Source organism: Neltuma alba, unplaced genomic scaffold (assembly GCF_004799145.2).
Source record: "Neltuma alba isolate B1F8T4 unplaced genomic scaffold, ASM479914v2 tig00011419_pilon, whole genome shotgun sequence".
In the NCBI taxonomy this organism is placed as follows: Eukaryota; Viridiplantae; Streptophyta; class Magnoliopsida; order Fabales; family Fabaceae; genus Neltuma; species Neltuma alba.
In genome coordinates this window covers 192,923-217,384 of record NW_021636103.1, presented here as the reverse complement: position 1 = coordinate 217,384, position 24,462 = coordinate 192,923, and the positions used below count along the sequence as shown (strand labels likewise).

Genomic DNA, 24,462 nt, shown 5'->3' with positions numbered 1-24,462 from the left:
TTTACATAATTGTCATCAAACACCAAACTTTGTGAACATTTATCAAGATGATATATATGATTGTTGTGGTAATAATATGCATCATCAGTATCTCTTTATGACTTCAACGCCCATGAATCATATTTGTTTCGCTCATGCCATATCAAATTTGAAGCACGATCAAATTGGAAATGATCATTTTGGCCGGCAAACATTAGAAATGATCATGTCATCACATTAAACCGATATATTTATAACAAGATAATTATATCTATTAAAAAATAACGATATCTTGAGACTTAAATTACATTTATTTACACTAAATAAATTTTTGGATGTTCATGTCACTATCATAATACTTGTTTCAAGCGGCACAAAAAATTAGTAATTTACAAACTTTGTTGTTGTGTTGTTGCGTGAATAATAAATCCTTCACTTGATTAATTTTTCCCTCTAAATTACAACACAAAACACCTGGGCATTTATAGAGCGAGGCTAGCAATTTGGTATAACACAGCTTTTTTTTGTTGTGTGGCTAAAATAAAGCAAAGTGATTTTTAATTACAAGTTATCCCCACACTTTCAAACATTTCAACGAGATGCACAATCCTTCCCCATTTTCAATAAATATTATGAGCTCCGCATCTTAATGTAAAAGCTAATTAAATATTTCATTTAGTTAAGGAGTGTTTGGATTAGCTTTTTAGAAGTAATTTTATGATGTATGAGATAAATATGTGAGATAAATTTTGTCTCGGCTAGCATGAAAATATTTTTCTAAGTGCTTTTTGGGATTCACCAAATTGTACCTGATAAATATAAGATCTTAGTACACTTTATCTCTAATATTTATAATTTATCCATTTTGTCGTTAACTAATTTTTATAGTAATCACACATGATAAAAAGTTATTATTAAGAAATAATTCAAATGCGTATGATTAATAAGAGTATTTTAAAAAAGATAATATTTACTTATTATAAATAATTAACTTAATTAATTTTTTTTAATATTCACAGATTAGTCATTTAACTCTTATATTAAAAAAGAAATGTTATATTCAATTTGAATTGGATGTAAGAAAATATGCAACACGTAATAAATACTCATTTATCACACATTTACTCTTGTATTTATCACTTGTTTGAATTTTTTGCACTCCAACCCCACTTTGAAATTATCATCTTGCCTATATATAATTGCACAAACAAAGAACAGATTCATTCAATCAGTTTACAAATTTTCTCAATATCACCATGGCTTTTCACAAGCACTTTATCACTATTTCCAACGTTGTTTTGTTCACTTCTTTTTTCCTTTCCTTGTTTGCCCCAAAGTCTCATTCTTCTAAAATTTTTGCGAGTGCAGCAAGTTATTTCAGTGACAAAGATCTTCTTGAGTTCCCTCTAAATTTAGAGTACTTGGAGGCTGAGTTCTTTCTGTTTGGATCTTTGGGCTATGGGCTGGATATAGCTAGCCCAGATCTTGCCCAAGGAGGCCCATCACCAATTGGGGGTAGATTGGCCCAACTTGACCCTCTCACTAAAGATATTATTTTGCAATTCGGCTTGCAGGAAGTTGGGCATTTGAGGTAATTTCTATAATTGTTATTTTGCATGTACCTATATATATATATATATATATTAATTTTTAATTTGATATCTACAATTTTTCTCCCTTTATTTTGCATGACTAACAATCCTGAGCAAAATTAAAAGATTTTCCAAATATTTTAAAATATTTTTATTTGGTAAAAAAAGAATGAATTTTTCTTGGAAAATCCCAAAAAAAACTCTTGGAATATAATGAATTCCTGATTGGGTCTTGAAATTGTGTAAATGACAGAAAGGGTCAATGACCTAATCTGTCATTTGTAAAATCAAGAGGAATTGACAACTTTGCCTCATTTGTATTCATTCACTACAATGATTTAAAGAATCACTATAAGGGTTTAGACGTTATCTAGATTCGTATAGAGAATAATTATTCATTTTTTTGTAGTCAAGAATGCCCCATGAGAAGTTGCCTTGTTATTAACTACAATTAATCATGTAATCAGTAAAACAGTGTAAGTATTACCTAAATTCATGTAGAGAATAACTACTCATTTTTTGGTAGTCAGGAATGCCCCATGAGAAATTGTCTTGTTATTAACTACAATTAATCATGTAACCAGCAGAATAGTGTAAGCATTACCTAGATTTGTGTAGAGAATAACTACTCATTTTTTCGTAGTCAGGAATGCCTCATGAGAAGTTGCCTTGTTATTAACTATAACTAATCATGTAATCACTAGAACAGTGTAAGCATTACCTAGATTCGTTTAGAGAATAACTACTCACTTTTGCCTAACCAAGATAAAATTATCAATTCCTCTTGATTTTACAAATGACAGATTAAGTCATTGACCATTTCTGTTATTTACACAATTCCAAAACTCAATCAGGAATTTTCTATATTCCAAGGGCTTTTTTTGGGATTTTTTCATTTTTCTTTGAAATGTTTATTATAAAATGTTGTCAAGTTTGGTGGTGATTATGATATTGCAGGGCCATAAAAAGCACAGTAAAAGGATTTCCAAGGCCATTGCTAAATATAAGCAGCCAAGTGTTCGCAACAATAATGAACAAGGCTTTTGGAAGACCTCTGAACCCACCTTTTGATCCATATGCCAATTCCATTAATTATTTATTGGCAACTTATGTAATTCCTTATGTTGGTCTCACTGGTTATGTTGGAGCTAATCCTATGCTCCAAAATACCACCTCCAAACAGGTATTCATGTTATCCAATTCAAATTTTGGCTTACCGCATTACCTACACATTCTAGCATGTTATGCAAACTGGTAAATTAGTCTTCTAACTAATCTGGTTAAGAATTTTGGACAGATCAAGCGGGCTGAAAATTATAACTTTATATATTTATCTTTTTATTGAGAATGAAGCAACATCGTTTTGATTTTTTTTTAAAATAATAGCAGTTAGTCAAGTTTCTGCTTTAATATAATAATTTTGTTTTATTGAATATTATGTGTAATCCATACATGAATATTCCATTTACTTGTGAATTAATACATCTTTATTCAAATATTACTCTTTTCATGGTTATATATATTATATTATTTTAATTATGATTGGGTTATTTCTAATATAACCATTATTAGATCTCTAACTCATTTGGTTTAATGATGGGTCCGATTTTCAATATTATATTATTTTAATCATAATTGGGTAAACTCTAGTTTAATCACAATTAGACTAATGACTCATTCGGTTTAATGATCGGTCTGGTTTTCAATACCTCCAAACTCTAGTTTTCAATATCAAATACAGTATATTTGATTTTAGAAAAGACTGATTTCAAATGAAAATCTACATGCAGCTAGTAGCTGGGCTTCTGGGAGTCGAGTCAGGGCAAGATGCAGTAACAAGAGCATTATTATATGAGCGTAAGCATGAACTCGTCGCGCCATACGCCATAACTGTAGCAGAATTCACAGACCGTATCTCCAAGCTTCGAGACAGACTAGGAAACGCTGGTTTGAAGGAGGACGAAGGTCTTGTCGTCCCAAAAGATGAAGGTTCTGAGGGCAAAGTCTCCGGCAATGTCCTCTCTGCAAACACCAACTCTCTCTCTTATGGCAGAACCCCTCAGCAAATATTAAGGATCATTTATGGGACTGGCAGTGAGAGTATCCCAGGTGGTTTCTATCCCGAAGGAGCACATGGTCGCATCGCTCAGTCTTATAATAATTTACATCCTTAATTAATCACATATAATAATGTCTCTGGCTTTCATATATTAATCAGCTCAAATAATAATAATATACTATTTCTGGTTCTTAATATAAGAGGTAGTTTGACTTTTAATTTAGTTCTAAATATAAAACCCCAGTTTACTTTGTTTTTCATATTTATCCATTTTTTTTAAGGTAGTCTTTATAGTAACTGCATATGTTAAATGTTTCATCAAATCAAATGGCACTTAATTAGTAAGAGTATTTAAAAAAAAACATATTTCTTACTAATAACTAACTTAATTAATTTTCTTAATTTACTAAAATTAGTTAATTAGCTCTTATATTAAGAACCGGATGTAGTACTCTTTATATCTATTTTGTTAATGAATTTAACCTTAAATTATCATTAATTATAATCTTAATTTAATATTTAATCCACAAGACAACAATGCCTTGAGATTTTCTATTTAGGGTCCAATCCAATTCTCTTGTTGCTAGAGGTACTCACTTTTAGGGCAGGATTGTCTTTGACAGAAGGTACTTGTTTAATGGGGAAAAAAAAGTCTCAATTCTTTAATATATATTATCGTTTCTAAAAAAAAAAATGGTACAGAATATTATTAATAAAGAGACTGAGATTAAGAAATTAAACTTATTACGCTTTTTATCTCAAATGTATCATAGAGGATCAAAGGATTAAAAGTGTGATATATTCTTACTCAAAAAGGGGGGGGGGGGAACACTTTATCGTATATTTGATCTTCATATACATATATGGATTGAGAACACAGTTTCATCGAATCATTCAGTGATTTTTTATGAACAAGTTAGAGATCATCACATTAATTGTAATTTATAACTATAATTTTGCAACTTGATTAATCATATTCTGTATGTGCCACAAGTCATGATGATTCATATTATGTACAAATTAAAGATTGAACACCATGTACATTTATTTTTGTGAATCTGGAGATTCATATTTTAAAGTGCTTTAAATCCAAAACAGAGTGTACGTACATGATTTTAAAGTTTGGTCATGTGATGAATCAAATATATGCTTTAAAGGCAATAAATCAACATATTCCCGCATCTCATCATTACTAATTTATTTATTTATATATAGGAAAAATTGGCTATTTTGGCCTTTAAAGTTTTAACTCGATTATAATTCAATCATTAAAATTTAACTTAATACAAATTAGTTTTTATAGTTTTAACTTGCCTCGAAACTTTGTCCTTAAACTTTCACACATGACAACCTACTCTTGTAGCCTTAACCATTTAAAATGTTAATCCCCAAATTTGAAGAACCAAATTACAAGGACTAAAGTTTTTTTTCCCAAAAAAAAAACTTAAGAGCTAATGTTTTAAATAGCAAAACTATATATAGATACTACTTCCGGTCCTAATTATAAGAGCTAGTTGACTAATTTGAAGAGATTAAGAAAATAAGTTGAGTTAGTTATTTGTCATAAATAGGTGTTGTCTTTCTTAAAATATCCTTATTAATCAAGTATATTGACTAGAACTCTTATTATTAGAAGGGTTACTTTAGAAAAAAAATATATAAATATGAGAGACAAAGTGGATTGGAGTCTTATATTTAGGACAAAAACAAAAATCAAACAAAATTTTATATTAAGGACCGGAGGTAGTACTATGTTACACCAAATCAGAGGTCAAAGAACTGAATTTTAATCGAATCCAAACTATAAAGATCAAATAATTAATTTTTTCTCTGCATATGCATTTAATTAAATCAACAAGATAAGGTTTAATGATAATGATTTATTACATGCCAGCGTGTATGTCCTATCGTTTATTTGAGTTGCATGCACCAAGCCCTCCTTAACACCTTTCATTTGTGTATAAATATAGCCTCACAAACAGGAATATAGTGCAATTCAAGTGAGTTACAAGTTCACCATATTTTTCTCTCCCACAAATGGCTCTTGGCAAACACTTCATCTCTATCTCTTTCACTCTTTTCATAGCCTCCCTGTTCCTTCCAAGTTCTCCTTCTTTCAATGTGTTCGCAGAGCCTGCAATATTAGATTTCAATGATAATGATTTGCTTGAATTCCCTTTGAATTTGGAGTTTCTGGAAGCTGAGTTCTTTTTGTATGGGGCTTTGGGCTCTGGGCTTGATGCTATTGACCCAAAGTTGGCCCAAGGCGGCCCATTACCCAGTGGTGCAAAATTAGCCCACCTTGATCCTCTCACTAAGGATATTATCTTGCAATTTGGCTATCAAGAAGTTGGGCATTTAAGGTATTTTCTATCTTTACATCTTTGTGATCTCCACAGTTATAACTTCTCTCATTAAATATTAAAAAATTAATTTGTTTATATATATTTTTAATTTTAAATCAGGTTTGTGTAGCTTATTTTGTTTGAATTCAGTCTTATTGTTTGATTTGGTAATTTTAATTTAGAGAAATGCAATGGTGTTAAAACAGCATTAAATAAAATAAAAGATATTTCATAAAGTTCATGAATTTTATAAATTAAAATTAATGAGTTTTATACTCAAAGATGAATGCTTATAACAAATCAAACTATAAGGGCCTAATTCAAGCAAAGTAAACTATAAGAATTTGATTCAAAATTGTGATAAATTGACTTTTTTTCTTAACTGTTTTACTTGTTGAATAATAATAATAATATTTGAAATTGAATGTGTTATGATTGTAGGGCGATATTGAGCAAAGTGAAAGGGTTTCCAAGGCCATTATTGAATTTGAGCAGTGAAGCATTTGCAACAATAATGGACAATGCTTTTGGAAAACCTCTGAATCCACCTTTTGATCCTTATGCCAATTCTATTAATTACTTGCTTGCGTCCTACGTCATTCCTTATGTTGGCCTTACTGGCTATGTTGGAGCTGCCCACTTGCTCCAAAATGAAACTTCCAAGGAGGTATATATTCAATTTGTCCATTTCAAAAATGAAATTTTAGATTATCATTTATGTTGCACATTTTAGAATGAAATATATGTATGCACCACTAAAATATGAGAGTCTCAGAATTGTCCCTGAAAATTGCTTAACTCCTATGAAAGTTTTAGGGAATGTCATGAAATTAAGTTTAGTGAAATGACCTAATTAGCCTTGATAAAATGAGTTGTCATTATCTCACCTAAACATGGGCCACTTGGGACTAATAATGCCAATATATTGTTTTTATGTAATAGAATCTCTAAAGACTAATACAATCCACTTTGGTTCTTAATATAAGACCTAACTGACTAATTTGAAAAAAATCAAGAAAGCTAAATACATCATTTTAAAGTATTTTTAGTTATTGTTTTTCTCCAAACTAATTTATCTAACTTATAAATTAATATACACATACATAATCTAACGATACACGTAAGTATTTTAAAGAAATCATGTAGTGACATATGCTATAATCAAGTAATTTATTTAACTTTATTAATATCCTCAAATTAGTCAATTATTTTTTATATTAGGGGCATGAGGTGATCATATAGTTTACAAAAAGACATACTACTATTAAGTAATGAGTAGTGTACATTATTTCTTAAGCTTCCTACAGTACATAAAACCTATGTCTACTTAATTGTTTGTTTGTACTTGCCTATCTAAGTGTTTATAAGCACTTTCACGTGAATCAAAATAAAACTCCTCTTACATATTTGTCTCGTATTTCATGAATTAGGATTGAAAACTGTTTTTTGAATTGACATTATGCGTGTATGTGTATATGTACAGCTAGTGGCAGGACTTTTGGGGGTAGAGTCAGGGCAAGATGCAGTAATCCGAACATTACTATATCAGCACAAAGATGAAGTTGTGAATCCGTATAATGTGAGCGTTGCAGAGTTCACAAACAGGATCTCTATGCTTCGAGACAAGTTAGGGAAAATGGGTATGAAAGATGAAGGACTTGTGGTAGCCAATTCTGTTGGAGCAGAAGGCAAAATTTCTGGCAACATTCTCGCAGGTGATAATACCTCAGTGGCTTATCCTAGACAGCCCCAGGAAGTTTTAAGGATTGTTTATGGTACTGGTGATGAACGTGTCCCAGGTGGTTTTCACCCTAAAGGTGGGGATGGTCGTATTGCCAAATCTTTACTTACCAATAGGGCATAATATATAGATCCTATATAATATGCTTATAAGACAAAAAAATAATAAAGCCTTTGTTTCTAAGACATGTTTTGGAATTACTACGTTCTAAGTGTGACTAAGTTTACCAATTATGTTACTTTGTATTCCTATGCTACATGTGATAATCGTCATGAGAATAAGATTCCACCAAGCAAGAAAATAATGATGAAGTTTACTTAATTTTATGAATGAATTAGACCTCATTTGTTGTGTTTTTATCCACATGGAGACGAATATACTGTTCAGAAACAGAGCATTTGTTTATGTGTGGCGGTACACTTATTTTATGGTGATTTATAAAACAAACTATATCAACTATATTATTTAATCATGCAGAAATTCTAATGATACATAGCGCAAGTTAAAAATATATATGGTTAAAATTGATAATATATCACACAGGAATCAATTTTACATGAATGTAATGCTGATTCAATTACACAACTAAAAGAAGGGCACATTAGATGAGATAAAACAAAATATATTTTATCAAAATTCTTTTTCATTCATCATTTTCAAAGGGATAGTGAAATCAATATCCAGCAAATTTGTTCCAATAAAGATCTAATAGATTTATTTATCAGATTCCTTCCTTTACAATGTGTGAAAAGTTCGTCGAACTTTTCAACCACAAACATATCAATTGTGCTGTATTTTTTCCCCTCTTGTCCTTAGCTTGGGTTTTAGTTAAAAAGATATTTTTAATGATGTAGCAGTGAGTAGTGTGGTAAAAAATTATGCACTATTTCTTTTTTAATTTTCGTCCCACAGGTCGCAATTGAACTCTTTTGACGAGGCAAATTCTCATATAATGCGCATGCCATTAGGAGTGATATGAATGTCATAAGTTATGGGGATGTCATTATCTCTTTTCATCTTCATCTTTACCCAAATAACCTCACATTTACTATTTTAGTATTTCATTAATTTTGTAACTTAATTCTCGCTCACATTTATAAGTTTTATTTTTTTAAATCATACATCCTCTCCTAAGTCAATTTAAAGTTTAGTTCTTCATGTTATAAGGGATTAGCCCCTCTCATTGGTTAATATTTATAAATTACGACTTTCGATTCTTAATATAAGAGTTAGTTAAGAGTTAGATTTAGTCTTAAATACAAGACATTAATACATGTCATCTCCTTTTTTTTTCCACAATATTCCTATTGATTATCATGGATTCCCACCAAGAAATAATTTCAACCATCCAATGTGCATAATTGAAAATGATATTTTTGGGAGATCAACATGTGAAAATTAACCATCTTAACTAATTTTTTAATATTTTTAAATTAATTAATTATTTATTATATTAAAAATTTGTGTAAGTAATTATCTAATTGGAAAAATTAGGGATAAATTCTTTATTAAAAATTTAATTAGCAAATGGAATATAAGTACTTCGTACAACTTAATTTTTATTGTGTGCAACATAACTTTCTTTTTGTGTAATTTATTTTTTCTTATATGCAATAATATTTCTTTGTGGAATGTGCAACTCAATTTTTTTTTCTGCAAATGAAATTTTTTTATGTGTAAGTCATCTTCAAACTAATTTTTTATATCTAAATAATTTTGTGCAAACCATCTTCTCTTTGTGCGACTTACCTTCCTTTATATGCAACTAATCTTCTCTTCTGTAATCAATTATTCTAGAAACTATTTGCTAATTAAATTTATAATGAGAGATTTATTCCGAATTTTTTCTATCTAATTTTCATGTTAGGAGCTGATAAAATGTCCTAGATGAGGGCAGCCACGTTCTGGGCGAAAACCCATATGAGAGCTAGCGGTGCAAACGAAGCCCAAAATAATAACGAACTTATAGAAAATTAATTAATAAAATTGACTATAAGCCCAACAAAATACAATCTCGGACAAGGAGCAGATCCAATATTCTTCGTCGACGAACAAGCATTCGGCACTTGGTCGAGCTCGCCGGCGGACGCTATCCACCGTTGTCAGCGCTGCGTGGTTGTTCTCCGGGAAGTATTGAAGAGGATTCGAACCATAGTGCTTTGTCTTCCACCAAAATCCGGTGAGATTCTCTCTAGATTTGAATTGTTCCCTACGCCATCAGTTCCCTGCGTGGTTGTCAACACTGTGTCGGACACCGTCGCATCGTTTATTTTTGGCTTTGTTTGAAATGCGTCATTTTAATTTGGCTTTGAATCCAGTCGTGTAATCGTTTGGATACCTTACAGATTGAGCTTAAATTTTGTTAACTTTGAGATTCCTTGTTTTTGCTTGGATGGAGTGTAATTGGCTATTATATTTCCGCCCTCTTCATTTTTTATGACTACTGACTTACATTCTGTTTATTAATCTCTTCATATTATCACCAATTTAGACCATTTTTAGGGTATTTGTGATGCAGGATCCGGTAAATGACCTGACTCTATTGGTGTCTGGCAATTTAGAAGCTTGATTTTTAATCACTTCGTGCTGCTGTGAATTTAGAAGCTATTGACAGAAACAACCAATCGTGCATCTTATATCTAGAACAAAAATTGTGATATCACTGTTTGAATGGCGAGTTTAGGAATCAAGTTTGATTTCTTTAGGTTCGCTGCCATTTGACATACAGTGGTGTCTCTATAGTTGAGAAATTCTTAATTTGGGTAGTTATTTGTTGAAGATAGTATAATCAAGTGGAATTCAACAAAACCTTGACGCCAGTTTCTTTCTTCTTAGTATGTCTCCCTAAATTGAAGTCCATGCCTTTGTAGTTCATCAGATTTATTGTATGTTTGGTTTGCCTCTCTCCAGAAGGATTCAATTCTATTTCTCTTTTCAGGTACCCTTTTTCAAATCAGACAAGTCAGATATCATGGGTGGACATATTGACGCAAGTTCATCAGAGAAGAAATCAGGCAATGGAGTGAATGACTTACCGACCTTCAATGCGGAGAATTTGCAACAAAACATGAAAACTATCTATTACAGGTTTGTTTTGACCTTTTCCTGTAGATAAGTTGAATTCTTTATCTAAAAACACGCATATGACTAGAAGCATCATGTTTGGGATGGTGTTCTAAGTGTGAGTTGCATTTTATGGCTTTACTTGTAAGAAACAATTACCAGAGTGCATGAGATGTATATATACAGATTAGTCATGGAGCAAGGGGAGGGGGAAATATGTTGCTTTGGTGACGTGAGTAATACTAAACGAAGACGCCTTTCGTGGTTTCTTTTGCAGCCGAACATTTATGTCCATAATTGGTGGAGTTGTTGCTGGAATTTTGGGGTTTACTGGATTGAAGGGATTTGTCTTTTACTTCCTTGTCATGACACTTACTTCCATTGGGCTCATAGCAAAAGCTAAATTTTCAATCCACTCATACTTTGACTCCTGGAACCGGGTGTTACTTGATGGCTTTTTTGGTGGTCTAATGGTATAATTTCTTGTCATCTCTTTCTATCTTAGCATAATATTTTTGTATGAGGTCTTTATTTCTATGTTGAAGAATATGCCCATGTGGAAAGTTAAAAGTAGGCGAAGAGAGAATATAATCCTCCAAAAAAGAAAACAGAAAAACCAATATATCAAGGATATACTGTCTCTGATGATTGGTTTATGTCTGTGATTTTCTTTTTAAAAAAAACCTTTGATTTTTAGCTGAAAATTCTTGGTAAATTACAACCGAAATGATGACTTGACCACTTGAGAACTACAATCTTTGTATTTGTATCAAATAGCTGACTTGACCACTTCACCATACAGCAAATGATGATTGTGATATATCTTTTTCTATCCGGTTATGAGTGCTCTTCCTTAACCCCCTTCCCCACCCTCCTCGCATTGTTTGCCTTGTTTTGACATTTTTCCCTTGGTACTTTCTGCAGTCCTTCGTGCTGTTCTGGACGTATCCTTCTCATCTATAATATTTGGTAAAGTATGGCTCCATATTTAAATAACTAGAACTTGTTTTGTATTATGGGTTACAAGGGGAAACCATACACAACTCATCATATCTATAGCCTGATTAGGACCTTGGCTAGAAACTTTCAAATATAACACATTACAATCAAAACTCTCAGTGCAAGAGAAAACATTAATGTGTCAGAGCCCTGTGATTGTAACAGGACACGTGAGTTATCATGTGACAATCGCTTGGTTTGGAAAATTTTGTTTGACATGTAATGTTTTCACCTTTTTATGGCATTTATTTTTGGGTCCATAAATCAAAGCTGTTATAGACTATAGTTCAAGGAGAGTTATACATTTTCCCGAATTACAAATGCCCTTGGCCTTGGGCAGCCATAGCCCGATTCCAGTGTCATCATGGTATAATTGCCATGTGCATGTACTGCAGCCTTAGAAAAGAAAATTATGTGATCATATTTGATGAAAACATGATAATCAAAATTAAAACTTTCCAGCGAAATAATATCATTACGTAGCCAAAATAAACAATACCTATGCAGGAAGCTCCACCCTCCATATTCATTTGGTAGAAAAAATTGTCTCTCCTAACTACCAAACAGATGCTACTCCAATACCATGTAAAAAGGAGCCGCACCTTGGTGTCTCGTTAAGTTGCTATGTTGTCTTCATTGACAAGAAAGCCCATTCAACTTGTGCTATGTTTTGTATGGGTTGTGTGGGTATTAGTGACGTTTTCTATAATAAAACTCAATTCAGCCAAAATTTCTGAACTTCCCTTCCTCTAATGACCATATTGTTGCTATTGTTTATGTTCTTCCTTGACATAACGAAGATTTGCATATGACATTGTTCATATATTTTGATGGAGAGCCAACTCCCAAGTGGGAATGTCTCACGAGAAGGTATTTTGGCGGCCACTGCTTGTCACGATGCTTTTGTACCATTGCATTTCTAGTCAGTTTTCATGATGCTGGCTTTTTCAAACGTTGTAGTTTCTTTAGTTTATTTATATTATCATGTAATGAAATCAGTCTTAAGTGGATAGAATGAACAACTAGATCTTTGATTGACGTTTCTTCAGTTATACAATTTTACTTAGATGGTTTGCTCAAGGTTATGTGATTTGCCGCATAATACCTTGAGATAATATTCACAATTTTCTTTTTGAGCATCTAGGTATTTGATGATAGAGTACTTGTGTGCGTAAACTGTAACGATGAGGATGATAATTGATCCTGTTCATCAGTGTTGATTATTCCCAGCATCATACCAAGCAAGAGTCATTTCAAATTATATTTTAATCTTCTTCTTCTTTTTTGGGTAATAATAGTTTTATCTTTTTTTTCTTTCAAAAAAAATTCTTTATTCTGTATTCTTGATCTCTGCCTTAAATTTTAATATGTCCACGCATTCTAGCTCGGACTGAGGATGCTGCTTGAGAGATTGGTAAATTAGTTAGTTATTTACTGTGTTGTACTTGAGAAGTTAGTCGCTGGGCCATCAGAAGGGGGTTTTGCTTTTTCGTTCCTTTTTTATATAAGGATCAATTAATATTAAAAAAAGTTAGATTTAGTTGAAAGGGTTAGTTTCTCACAAAGTATTAAGCCAAGATTTGAATCTCTATTCATATTTAATACTTGATAATGTTTTAAGTAGAGTTGCTTTTTATAAAAGAATGTTTATGTATAGTGAAAAAAATTAATTAATTAACACTTGTATAGTGCTTTGTATGTTATTTTTGTTGAACATGCAAAATATATCATGAATATCAAGGGCATATGGTTTTTTTTCATCAAAATATTAATTTATTGAATTTTTTATTTATTTATCACACTAAACTAGATACTTAGTTGCTTAGGTATAAGTTTTCCAAGTCTGTATCAATGCAGAAAAGATCGTCACACGAGTTATTTCAAATTGGATCCAGATATCCTATCTGAAAAAAACCAATATCATATCTGAAAAAAAGCAAAAAAAGGAAGACAGAAATATAACGCAGAAATAAAGTGCCCAGGATAATGACACTTCGGCAGGCTTTCTTATGCAAAAATAAAGAAGAAATCCCAGATCAAGCATATCTTTAGCTTGTAATTCTACTTATTTAACTCTCTTCAAACTGATTTAAATAGTAGAGACCTTTGAAAAGCATAATCTCCTTAATTTTTGTTGTGAGCACCAAAGACATAATGCCTGTTTGGGATAGTGATAAAAATCTTTTATAAACACGTTTTACGTAAATCAAGACAAAATGATCTTGTGTTTTGTAAATTACTATTAAAAAATTATTTATAAGTTACTTGTAAGCAAGGAATAAAAAACCGGACCGGGAACTAAACCGGTCCAGACAGTGGGTCAAGGTCACTGGTCGGACGGGGGTCGGACCGATCATATTAAAATAATAAAATTTAATTCATAATATTAAAATAGAACAAAATTCATAAATAATGATCACTTAAAATCACCATTAAGAGTATTGGTGTGGACTGAAATACCAATAGGTGAACGATTTTTACCCCTCCCAATTTTTGATATTTGATTTGCCATCCTCCAAATCCAGAAAAGAGAAACATGAATTCTGTAGAAAGGTAATTTTATATCCATAATTCCTTATGCAAATGCAATATCCAGAATCAAGTTAATCCAGAGCAATCAAAAGCTATATTATTTCAGTAACAAAATTTATCAAGTACTCTCCTCCCTTTCCAAATCTCTCAACAGCTAGAGAAAGAAGGAACACAGCCACTCTTTAATCCTAAAAACACAAACTAGCTAAAAGGGAAAGGTTTTGAGCTTACCCACAAGGCCACAACTCAATGCATGGACCGAAGGTGAAGCTTCGGTGAACGGCGAAGGCAAAGCAGAACATCAGTGAAGCTAAAGCATGGCGCCAATGAGCTGTGACTTCCCGTGCAACTTGCGATGTGAGCTGCAACAGGGAAGCACGACGCCAGTGAATGGTGAAGACGAAGCAAGACATCAGCAACGAGAGAGACAGGAGACTCACGACTTGGTGTCATTGTCAGTGAATGGCTGAATGAAGAGGTTTGTTGTCAGCAAAGCTATGGATTCCATGGAGGGAAAGGCTAGAATCTAGGAGACAGAGCAAGGCGATTTGCGATTTTTGGGGAGGGGATTTTCAGATCTGGGAAGGGAACTAGGGAAGACCGAAGATGAAGTTGGAGGATTTTGGGTTTTGGCTGAGAAACGGTCTCGTTTTGCCAGTGAAAAAATATTAAACTGGTAACCACCAGTTCAATGGGTACTCGATTTAGCACCGGTTTTTCACCAATTCAACTATGGACCGTTTTTTTTAAAAGAAAACTAGACCGGACTGGTGACCGGTTCACTGGTTGAACCGGCCGGTCCGATTTGGTTTTTCTTTTCCTTGCTTATAAGTTTTTCCAAACGGGCTCATATTATTTATGACTGGAAAAGAATAAAACTTCTTAGTTTTCATATTTTAATTTACGATAAGCTTATTAAGAAATGATATAATATACTAGATTTTCTCCCGCGTGTTGACCAAAATGATTGAAGTGTCTTGTATAAATTGAGCATTCAAAATCAAAAAGTAAAGCAAAAACAAAAAAAGAAACTTAAATTTTAGAGAGATGCATTATCGTTCCCCTTTACATTATATTGTTGTCCAAGACTCCAAGTCAACAACTTGATGTGGGAGCCTTATAACTCAACAGCATTATGCCCCTCCCCTTAAATTTTTCTTAAATATATAGTTGTGAGTTAAAATTTAAAAAAAGATAATAGACATACGAGTTAAATGAAAAAATCAACAATTTGATGCGAGGCCCATTCTTGAGAGCAGAAAAAGAATTGCTTCGCCTACAGGATTGAAGAACTTAGAAACCCACCAGAAAGCCCATTGACGCCCTGGGTAACACTAAGGCAATAACGATATTGATCATATATCAGCCATTTCGAGCTTTGATTTTAGTAAACAAGCTTAGATTATATGTCCCGTGAGTGCTACTTACAAGGAAAAGTACCAAAAGTGAGCAATGCAAGCCCTACATGTTCCCTACACCAAACAAGTCAATCATTTTTAACCTTTTGCCATCACATAGTAAATGCCACAAACACAGAAAGTATTCAATTAACCGACAAAACCACTTTTGCAAAAAACAAATTCAAAGTCTTGAGAGAGCTCCAAAAGACCAAAAATATCAATGCATGACAGCCAAATTGTGTAGAGATGAGATGAAAAACCAATCATATAAATCCAGAAGAAATTCTACCCACAATTTCAGTGTATCAGAAATTGTAGTACACAAGGACTCCATCTAAAATCCTATCAAATAGAACTCAAGTTCAACACAATCTTTACCAGTACTTCAACAGAGTTCTCCATAGATCACATTCACCAGACTAATCCAACAGACAATACTAGTAAACCTAAACGTACTGCATTATAATAATACAGAATAGTTTTTTTTTTAAAAAAAAATCCCACCAATCATGCTATACTATCTATGGAGAAAGTGTTTAAAAAGAGGGCAATATATTTGACCTATTGTTTGGAGAGCTAATCCCTTTGAGTTTAAGCGTGGTCCTAACCACTATCGCTTAGAGGGTCTGTCATCATCTTCTCCACCGTCACCGTCGTCATCTGAATCATCCTTGTCGGACCTCTTTCTTTTTGATGGAATCTCAGCCTTCTTACCTTCCTCCTCGTCCTCATCATGAACTTCATCTTCCTCCTCACCATTCTCCTCAGGCTCAAAATCACTTGATGCTTCCTCTTCCTCGGCATTGCCTACGGGGCGAACAAGGTACTCTGTCCCCAAATCCTCCTAAAAAATTTCAAGTGTTACAAAGACTAGGGTAATTTAACGAGGGGAAGACAACAAAATAAACTAGAATAATCAAATGGAAAGTTGAAGTGGATGAAGAGTAAAAGCAGATAGGCCAGAAAATACAAAATGAAAGCTCACATAAAATATGGACAAGAAAACTTCAAATTTAACGTGTATTCATTTTTCAAGTTCACTGGCTCAGTCAGATCAATCAGGGGACAATTAAGCAAGACACGATTATATATGCAATTTTAGAATCAGTCCAATTACATGATTCTTATTTCTCAAACCCCATAAAAAATATGAATAAAACGTATACAAAAATTCAGGTGACCATACCAGTACACTATTGATGTATCCAGCCTCTGAATAATGCAGAATAAATGGATTTTGAATTTTTTTTAATGCAAATATATGGGTATTGAGAACCCTTAAGACGTAATTTATGAAAATTCAAAATCTCAAATGGTCAAAACTCAAAAGCTATAACTATAGGCTCCCCCCCCCCCTTTAGATCAGCACCGGAATTATAACTTGCCAAGATAAATAACCGAGAAGATTGAGAATAACGAAGGAAAAGGACATGGCAGAAACAGGATTAGTCCTTCTCCCATCAATTTAAGGGAGAAACGAACAACGAAAGCACACTGAAATTGAAGCTGCAACAGTTTCAGAAAAGAAATTTGTTGCACAGACTGCTTCTTATAAGATCTAACCAGGATTTGTCATTGAAAATGGTTGTCGAGATAAGCTAAAACGAATTCCGTTTTGCTTTTTTCATTTTTGCGATTTTCAATTGGTAGCTTGGAGTCGACATGACAGGATACTTCAGAGGGACCAAACAACTAAAACATATGAAAAGAAGATAAGCCGATCAAATGAATTATAGCAAATATTTCAGATTTGCAAATTCCTCAGTGTTAAGTAGTTCTACAAAACTAGGTAGGTAGGAAAGCAAATCTAAGTCAATTACCTCTTCCTCGCCCTCCTCGTCGTCGTCCTCACCGTCGTTGTTGTCGTCGTCGTCGTCGTCACCAGCATCACCGTGTTGTGCGACATCACCTCCTTCGTCATCATCTTCTTCATCTTCGTCATCGTCGCCGTCCGGAGCGTCGTCATCATCTTCTTCATCTTCATCCTCATCATCAACGTCATTGTCTTCGTCGTCATCGTCATCATCCTCATCCTCGTCGTCATCACCTCCTTCTTCTACTTCATCCTCGGAGTCATCCTCGCCATCTTCTTCCTCAAAGTCACCTTCTTCATCCCGAACCGTGACCTCGTTTTCGGCCACGTGTTCCTTCAATTCTTCCGTAGTCTTCATCTCCAAATCAAAAAAACTAGGAAAACCACACCACTTTCTCGAGAAAAATCCGAATTTCCCGGGAAGAAACGAAAACCAATCGAGAATCGAGCAAGGAAGGAGGATAGGAGGGACACAGCGATGATTCCAGCTCCTTCCTTCGGTTCACCAGTTAGCTCTGCAGCACTGATCTCGGCCGTCGAAATGAGAATTCACACGAATCGATGACGTGGTAAGAGATCGGACGGTTATCGCGCATGCATTGGGAGTTCAGTGTGGATAGCGTGATTGCGCATTGCGGCGCCCACGGATCAGTACTTCCATAATCATAGTCACGTGTATGTCACGTGAATACACAGTCTTCGCCGCTAGGGTTTTCCCTCGTGAATATTTTAAACGGACGGTTCATGGATGATACTAACTCCGATTCTAATTATAAGAGCTAATTAATTAATTTGAGAAAATTAAAAAAAATAGTTATTTGTAATAAATAGGTGTTTTTTTTATAAAATATTCTTACTAATTAAATGTGTTGGCTAGAATTATTATTGTTAGAAAGACTACATTGAAAAAAATGTATAAACATGAGAGACAAAATAGATTAAGGTATTTTATTTAGGACCAAAATAAAATTCAAATAAAATCTTATATTAAGGACAGAAGGTAGTATAATTTACTACTTCCTTCGATACTTAATATAAGAGTTAGTTAACTAATTTGAGTGAATCAGAAAAAATTAGTTAAGTTAGTTATTTGTAATAAATAAGTGTTGTATTTTCTAAAATATCTTTGTTAATCAGGTGTTATTTGATAAAATATTTGACATGTACAATTATTACAAGGATTATTTTTTAAAAAAAAAGATAAATATAAGAAACAAAATAAATTGAGATCTTATGTTTAAAATTAAATTAAAACTCAAATTAATTCTTACATTAAAAATCGGAGGGAGTATATCACTTTATGTGTTAAATATAAGAGTTATAAGAAAAGTTTACTTTAACTTTTGGAAAAATTGTATTAAAGTTAAATACAAATTTTTTTTTTGCAATATTCAAATTAATTTGGGGTGTTTAGAGACCTCATTGTAAAAAATTTTACTCATTCAATTATTAAATTACTCTCATTTTTTAAGTATGTATTGATAACTGAAATGGCAATCATTAACCATTTAAAATGCAACAATCAACAACCATCACAGCAGGTAATATCAACATATTTTCTTAGTGCAACACAAGGATTTAATGTATGTTGATTGTTAATACCTTCTCTGATAGTTATTAACCATTACACTTTAAGTTATTAATGACTGTCCTTTCAGTTATCAATGTATAATTTTAAAAAAAACAAAAAAGAAAAGATTAGAGCAAGTTAGTAACTGAAGAAGCAGAATATCTTATAATATGGTCCCTTGGGATCTTAGATTAGTTTGATAATTTTAAAAGATCTTTTTGTATTTAATTCTCTTTAATGTGACTTTAATGCAATTTTTTCTTAATTTTAAATATAAAACTTCAATTTATTTTATTTTTAAATTTATAATTTTGATATAAAATATTCTTATTGACTGCACATATTAATAAAACCTTGCCAAGGTGTAATTTTAGGAAGAATTACATTGAGGTTCTAAAGCAAAAAATAATTACAATCAAACAGTTGTTATTTTTTATATACTAAAACTTGTCATTAAAAGCTATTCTAATGTCATTGAGATGTTTTAATAATTATATTCTTTCTTTGAGACTCTAATGATTCTCCTTAATTTTAATACATATTATTAAAGATAATAGTGTAAGGAATCAAAATAATTATCTCTGGTATTTAATATAAGACTTAGTTTAATAGTTAATTTGATCTTAAATATAAGACTTGAAGTCTGTCATATTTATCTATATTTTTCTAGGTAGTTTTTGTAGTAATTGCACATGTTAAAAGTTTCATTAAATAGTAGTTATAACTAATATGTAAGCATGATTAGCAAAGGCATTTAAGTAAAAATAACATGTATTTATTACAAATAAGTAAATTAATTAATTTTTTGATCTATTCATATTAATCAACTAGCTCTTATATTAAAGAATGAATTAGTAATTTATTACAAATAACTAACATAATTGATTTTGTAAATATTAGTAAATTAGTTATCTAGCTCTCAAGCTACTCTTTGACTAAAGTATCATTAATATGTACAATCAATATAAATATTTTGGGCTAAAAATTATAAGTTTGAAAGACAAAATAGATTAAAATCTTATATTTAATATCAAAATGAATCTTTCTCTACAGCTATTCAAAGTGGTGAATAAATCAATTTATTTCAGTCTAATGGATAAATAAAATTTTTAAAAGCCATAGGAAAACACTTAAAACGAAAAGTTATCACAGCAAGTCGGAGTATTCAGCTAATTAACGTTACCATGGGAGAAGAATTTTAGTAAAATTTATGAGTACAATGTTGCATTGGGAACTAGTTTTAATACTAATCTTAGTGATGAGTATCGTAATACTCATCAAATCTTAATCATTCAAGCTTAACATAGATAGTCGAGATTTAATATTTAATAATATTTAATGTTTTTGTTTTAAAAAATATTTTTCTTTTAATATGTACATAAGCTAAAATAAATATAATTTCTTAACTGTAAGTTTTTTAAAAATAAATTTTTATTTAAACATCATTACTTAAAAAGTTTAAATCCAGACTATTAAAATTGATTTTAAATGATTTAAATTTCATCGTAATAATAAGCATCATGGTACTCGTTAGAGTGATGAGTACTGAAACTGATTCCGTTATATTGTAAAATTGGTTTTTTTTTTTTAAAGATGTTCTTACTCATTTACGATGGGGATCCAGAAAGTTAAAAGAATAGTAATTATGTTCGAAGGAAAAAACTGTAATCCGTTCCATTTTTTCTATTTTACAATATCTCTCGAACAAAAATTAAAAGAACCTTTTCTTTCTGCCATGAAACTTAGACAACGGAAAGCACCAGATTTACCTTTTCATAGTTGAAAATTTTGGTAGTTAATGTTATTAAGATTGGGTTATCTGTTACTGTTAAATAATTACAAAATCACTATTTCGTTATTTCATAATAAATTTAGATTGTGTGATTTTGATTCAACATGTGAAAACAGATTATATGTGCAAATTTTTTTACATAAAGTTAAATTTATGCCAAATACTACCTCCGGTCCTAATTATAAGAGCCAGTTGACTAATTTGAAGAGATTAAAGAAGTAAGTTGAGTTAGTTATTTGTTCTAAATAGGTGTTGTCTTTCTTAAAATATCCTTGCTAATCAAGTATATTGACTAGAACTATCATTATTAGAAAGGCTACTTTGGAAAAAATGTATAAATATGAGAGATAAAGTGGATTGGGGTTTTATATTTAGGACCAAAATAAAAGTCAAACATGGTCTTATATTAAGGACCGGAGGTGGTAGTTTTATAAAATATAAAAATAAAAAGTATTGGTTAATTTTTTGTGAAATATCGAATCAATTTTTTTAATGACAATCACTTTACAAATACAGACGCAATTTGCCATATCTTTCTGATTAATCAAAGACAACTTTAGCAGGCATAAACTAATAAACGATAAAAGTGGGATGAAAAGGATGCCCACTTGTCTTTTCTTTAGATTTTTATTTCGATACGATTTGTCTTTTTCTATAATTCATCATTGAATTTGCAACCTTAGTGACTTAAAATTAGGTAAAAAGATTTCGAACGAGTTATAATCAAGTCCCACATAAAAAAATAATTACTAAAAAGTCCCAATAACAACCTTAACAGCCTATAATGATAAGTTTTATAATTAGAATAACAATTTTTGAATTTATTTTTCAATTGTTTTCCTTGTTTGTAACCTCATTGTAATTCTACTAAAGATTTATGCTATGTACCTTCCATTTAGGTAAAAAGATTTATTTTTGTCAAATAACAATTTTAATTTAATTATCGGGTAGCAACTGCGCTTGTGATTAGATGTGGAATTCTGGGAGCGATTCTCTATTATTATCAGTAGTAGAAAAATATTTTTTTTAAAACTCAATTATGAAAGGTATTATAAAAAATTAACATCGCAAGTTACTATTTTTATGCTCTAAAAATTTAATTGTTAGATCTTAGGAAAGTTAATAAAATTACAATTCAAATGAATTCTTAGAAAGAAAAATATAATGACCAATCATTTATATATCTATAATACACACCCTTTTCTCTTCTAAATGAAAAAAATTAGATAACTAATGGATTAATATGTAAATTTATCCCGAGAGTTTTTACTTAAAAATATTGAGCACTCAGAATTTTGTTTAGTTTCAATATTGTTTTAAAAGTTTAAAATCATAACAATTTTGTCTCTTACAATTGAAAAACTAACGTTAATTGTTATGATATTAATACTGACTATTTATATTTTTTACGGTAGATAAAGCAAATTTACATCTTAATCCCATAACTAATTTATAGAAAGTAGGTAAATTAACTAAGTTACTTATTTATAAAAATTGTAAATTTAAAATCAAAGAGAAACCTCCTTAGTCCTTCCTCATGCATGTATATGTTTAGGATTGGAGGAAATATCTTCTAAAAATAGAATCCATTGCATCAATTGTACAACTTACAGGAGTATCTTGTAATTTTTTGTTCTTCCAAAGGGCATGTGCTTAGATTGTTCTAGTTTGTAATTAAGTGAAAAATAGATCATTTAAGGTAATTATAAGAAATAAGTAAAACTCATTTACGAGAATTCATTCATAACAATATATACAAAACTACTGTATACACCTGTATCCCACTTGCTTCCCAAATCCATTTGAAAGATTTTTTTTTTTTGGGCCAACACCGACTTGCAAGATCATAATCCCTTATTGTATGTGTTCATGCTCTGTAGTTGAAGTATAAAAATGCCAACGACCACTCAACTCAGAGCACAGCAAAATCACCATAAGCATCGCTTCAACCATCATCATCATCATTCTTCTTCTTCTTCTTCTTGTCTGAAGCGAACATGACGAATCTGAAATCTCTGAGGACTATCATCTTCATTGTCACTACAATCTTCATAGTATCACCCAGCAGCTGCAGCAGAGCCGGCAAGATTCACCCACACGGCAAAACCCTAATTGAGACCACCTGCAAGAATACTCCTAATTATAATCTCTGCGTTCAATCCCTAAAATCCGATCCCGCCAGCTCCGTCGCCGACGTCGCAGGTAACTTTTAATCTCACTAACATCAATAATTCACTCTACGATTCAACTCTTTAAGAAGCTAATCTCCGGGTCAATATAATCATCGATTGTCTGATTGAAATCGAGCTTGCTCTCAGGGCTAGGTCTGATAATGGTGAAAGTTACGGCGGCAAAAGCGAAGGCTGCGAGTAACAGAATCAACCAGCTGCTTCACAGGGGGCGTGTGGGAGCGAAGCAGGAGAAGGCATTGAGATCGTGTGCTGAGATGTACAAAGTGGTTGTGGAGAACGACGTGCCGGAAGCCATTGAAGCTCTGAAGAAAGGAGACCCAAAGTTCGGTGAAGATGGTGTCAGAGATGCGCAAGACGAAGCTACGTATTGTGAGGAAGAGTTCTCCGGCGTGAAATCGCCGCTTACACGAGAAAATAATGCTGTACGAAATGCCGCGGCTGTGACCGTTGCTATTGTTAGACAGTTACTTTGATAATCGAAATGGTTTAATATAGGACTAGTTTGGAATGTCTTATACTAATCGGCAGTAAATATAAGAACTAGTTGACTAATTTAAATAAATTAAGAAAATAAATTAAGTTAGTTATTTGTGATAAATAGGTGTTATATTTCTTAAAATATCATTTATTAATTAAGTGTATTGGTTAAAACTACTATTATGAAAAAAACTACTTTGGAAAAAATGAATAAATATGAGAGACAAAAGTGAATTGAGGTCTTCTATTTAAGACCAAAATAAAAATCAAACGAGATCTTATATTAAGGACCAGAGGTAGTAATTAACTTTTTAATTGTGATTTATGAAATATGAGGTAAGTGTGTAAAAAAAAGAATTTGTTTTGACTTGTGTAAAATGTGTTTATAAGTGCTTTTAAATGCTATCTGAAATAGGCTCATAATCTCCTCTCCCATTTTAATTTTAATCTATCAAATTTTAAATTATAAATTTTGATTCCTCAAAGGACGAAATGAGATATAGAGATTAATATTTTAAATAGAAAGAAATTTCATAGTCCAAAATTTATGGTTAGAAATTTGATAAATTAAAATCAAAATAAATGTGGGCAAATTTGATGGGCCAAAAGTTATATTATCCCTAATTTAAATAACTAATTAGATTGTTACCAAGAAAAACTAATTAGATAAATACCAGGTAACCCCAAAAAAATTTCTTTTAAAAAGCTACACTAATTAAACTAAGTTTGATAATGTTCGATCAAATAGCCACATATAAATGGTACTATGGTACTCCTTTAGTCCTTAATATAAGACTTAATTGTTAAGTTAATTTTGATCCTAAATATAAGATTTATTTATCATATTTATCAATTTTGCCTAAATTACTCCTATAGATACTCACTCAACCATAATTAAGTAAGTAAGG

General features: G+C 31.7%; 5 protein-coding genes across 5 annotated transcripts; 4 read left to right on the top strand and 1 right to left on the bottom strand.

Moving 5' to 3' along the window:
* Window positions 1-1,235: 1,235 nt before the first annotated feature.
* On the top strand, window positions 1,236-3,782 carry LOC114713148 (desiccation-related protein PCC13-62-like). Its single transcript, XM_028897737.1, has 3 exons — window positions 1,236-1,570; window positions 2,529-2,754; window positions 3,362-3,782. The coding sequence occupies exons 1-3, from the start codon at window positions 1,236-1,238 to the stop codon at window positions 3,743-3,745; spliced, it is 945 nt and encodes a 314-aa protein (XP_028753570.1). The 3' UTR covers window positions 3,746-3,782.
* A 1,885-nt stretch (window positions 3,783-5,667) lies between these two features.
* On the top strand, window positions 5,668-7,839 carry LOC114713147 (desiccation-related protein PCC13-62-like). Its single transcript, XM_028897736.1, has 3 exons — window positions 5,668-5,993; window positions 6,417-6,642; window positions 7,459-7,839. Exons 1-3 carry the CDS (start codon window positions 5,668-5,670, stop codon window positions 7,837-7,839), a joined length of 933 nt encoding a protein of 310 aa, XP_028753569.1.
* A 1,874-nt stretch (window positions 7,840-9,713) lies between these two features.
* LOC114713122 (ER membrane protein complex subunit 6-like) lies at window positions 9,714-13,001 on the top strand. Its single transcript, XM_028897703.1, has 5 exons — window positions 9,714-9,895; window positions 10,655-10,803; window positions 11,057-11,252; window positions 11,704-11,723; window positions 12,579-13,001. The coding sequence occupies exons 2-5, from the start codon at window positions 10,688-10,690 to the stop codon at window positions 12,607-12,609; spliced, it is 363 nt and encodes a 120-aa protein (XP_028753536.1). The 5' UTR covers window positions 9,714-9,895; window positions 10,655-10,687; the 3' UTR covers window positions 12,610-13,001.
* Window positions 13,002-15,946: 2,945 nt separating this feature from the next.
* Window positions 15,947-18,044, bottom strand: LOC114713173 (prostatic spermine-binding protein-like). The gene is made up of 2 exons (XM_028897759.1): window positions 17,531-18,044; window positions 15,947-16,554 (listed from the first exon to the last, which is right to left on the bottom strand). Exons 1-2 carry the CDS (start codon window positions 17,879-17,881, stop codon window positions 16,321-16,323), a joined length of 585 nt encoding a protein of 194 aa, XP_028753592.1. The 5' UTR covers window positions 17,882-18,044; the 3' UTR covers window positions 15,947-16,320.
* Window positions 18,045-22,758: 4,714 nt separating this feature from the next.
* On the top strand, window positions 22,759-23,614 carry LOC114713113 (cell wall / vacuolar inhibitor of fructosidase 1). The gene is made up of 2 exons (XM_028897694.1): window positions 22,759-23,087; window positions 23,204-23,614. Exons 1-2 carry the CDS (start codon window positions 22,883-22,885, stop codon window positions 23,548-23,550), a joined length of 552 nt encoding a protein of 183 aa, XP_028753527.1. The 5' UTR covers window positions 22,759-22,882; the 3' UTR covers window positions 23,551-23,614.
* Window positions 23,615-24,462: the final 848 nt, after the last annotated feature.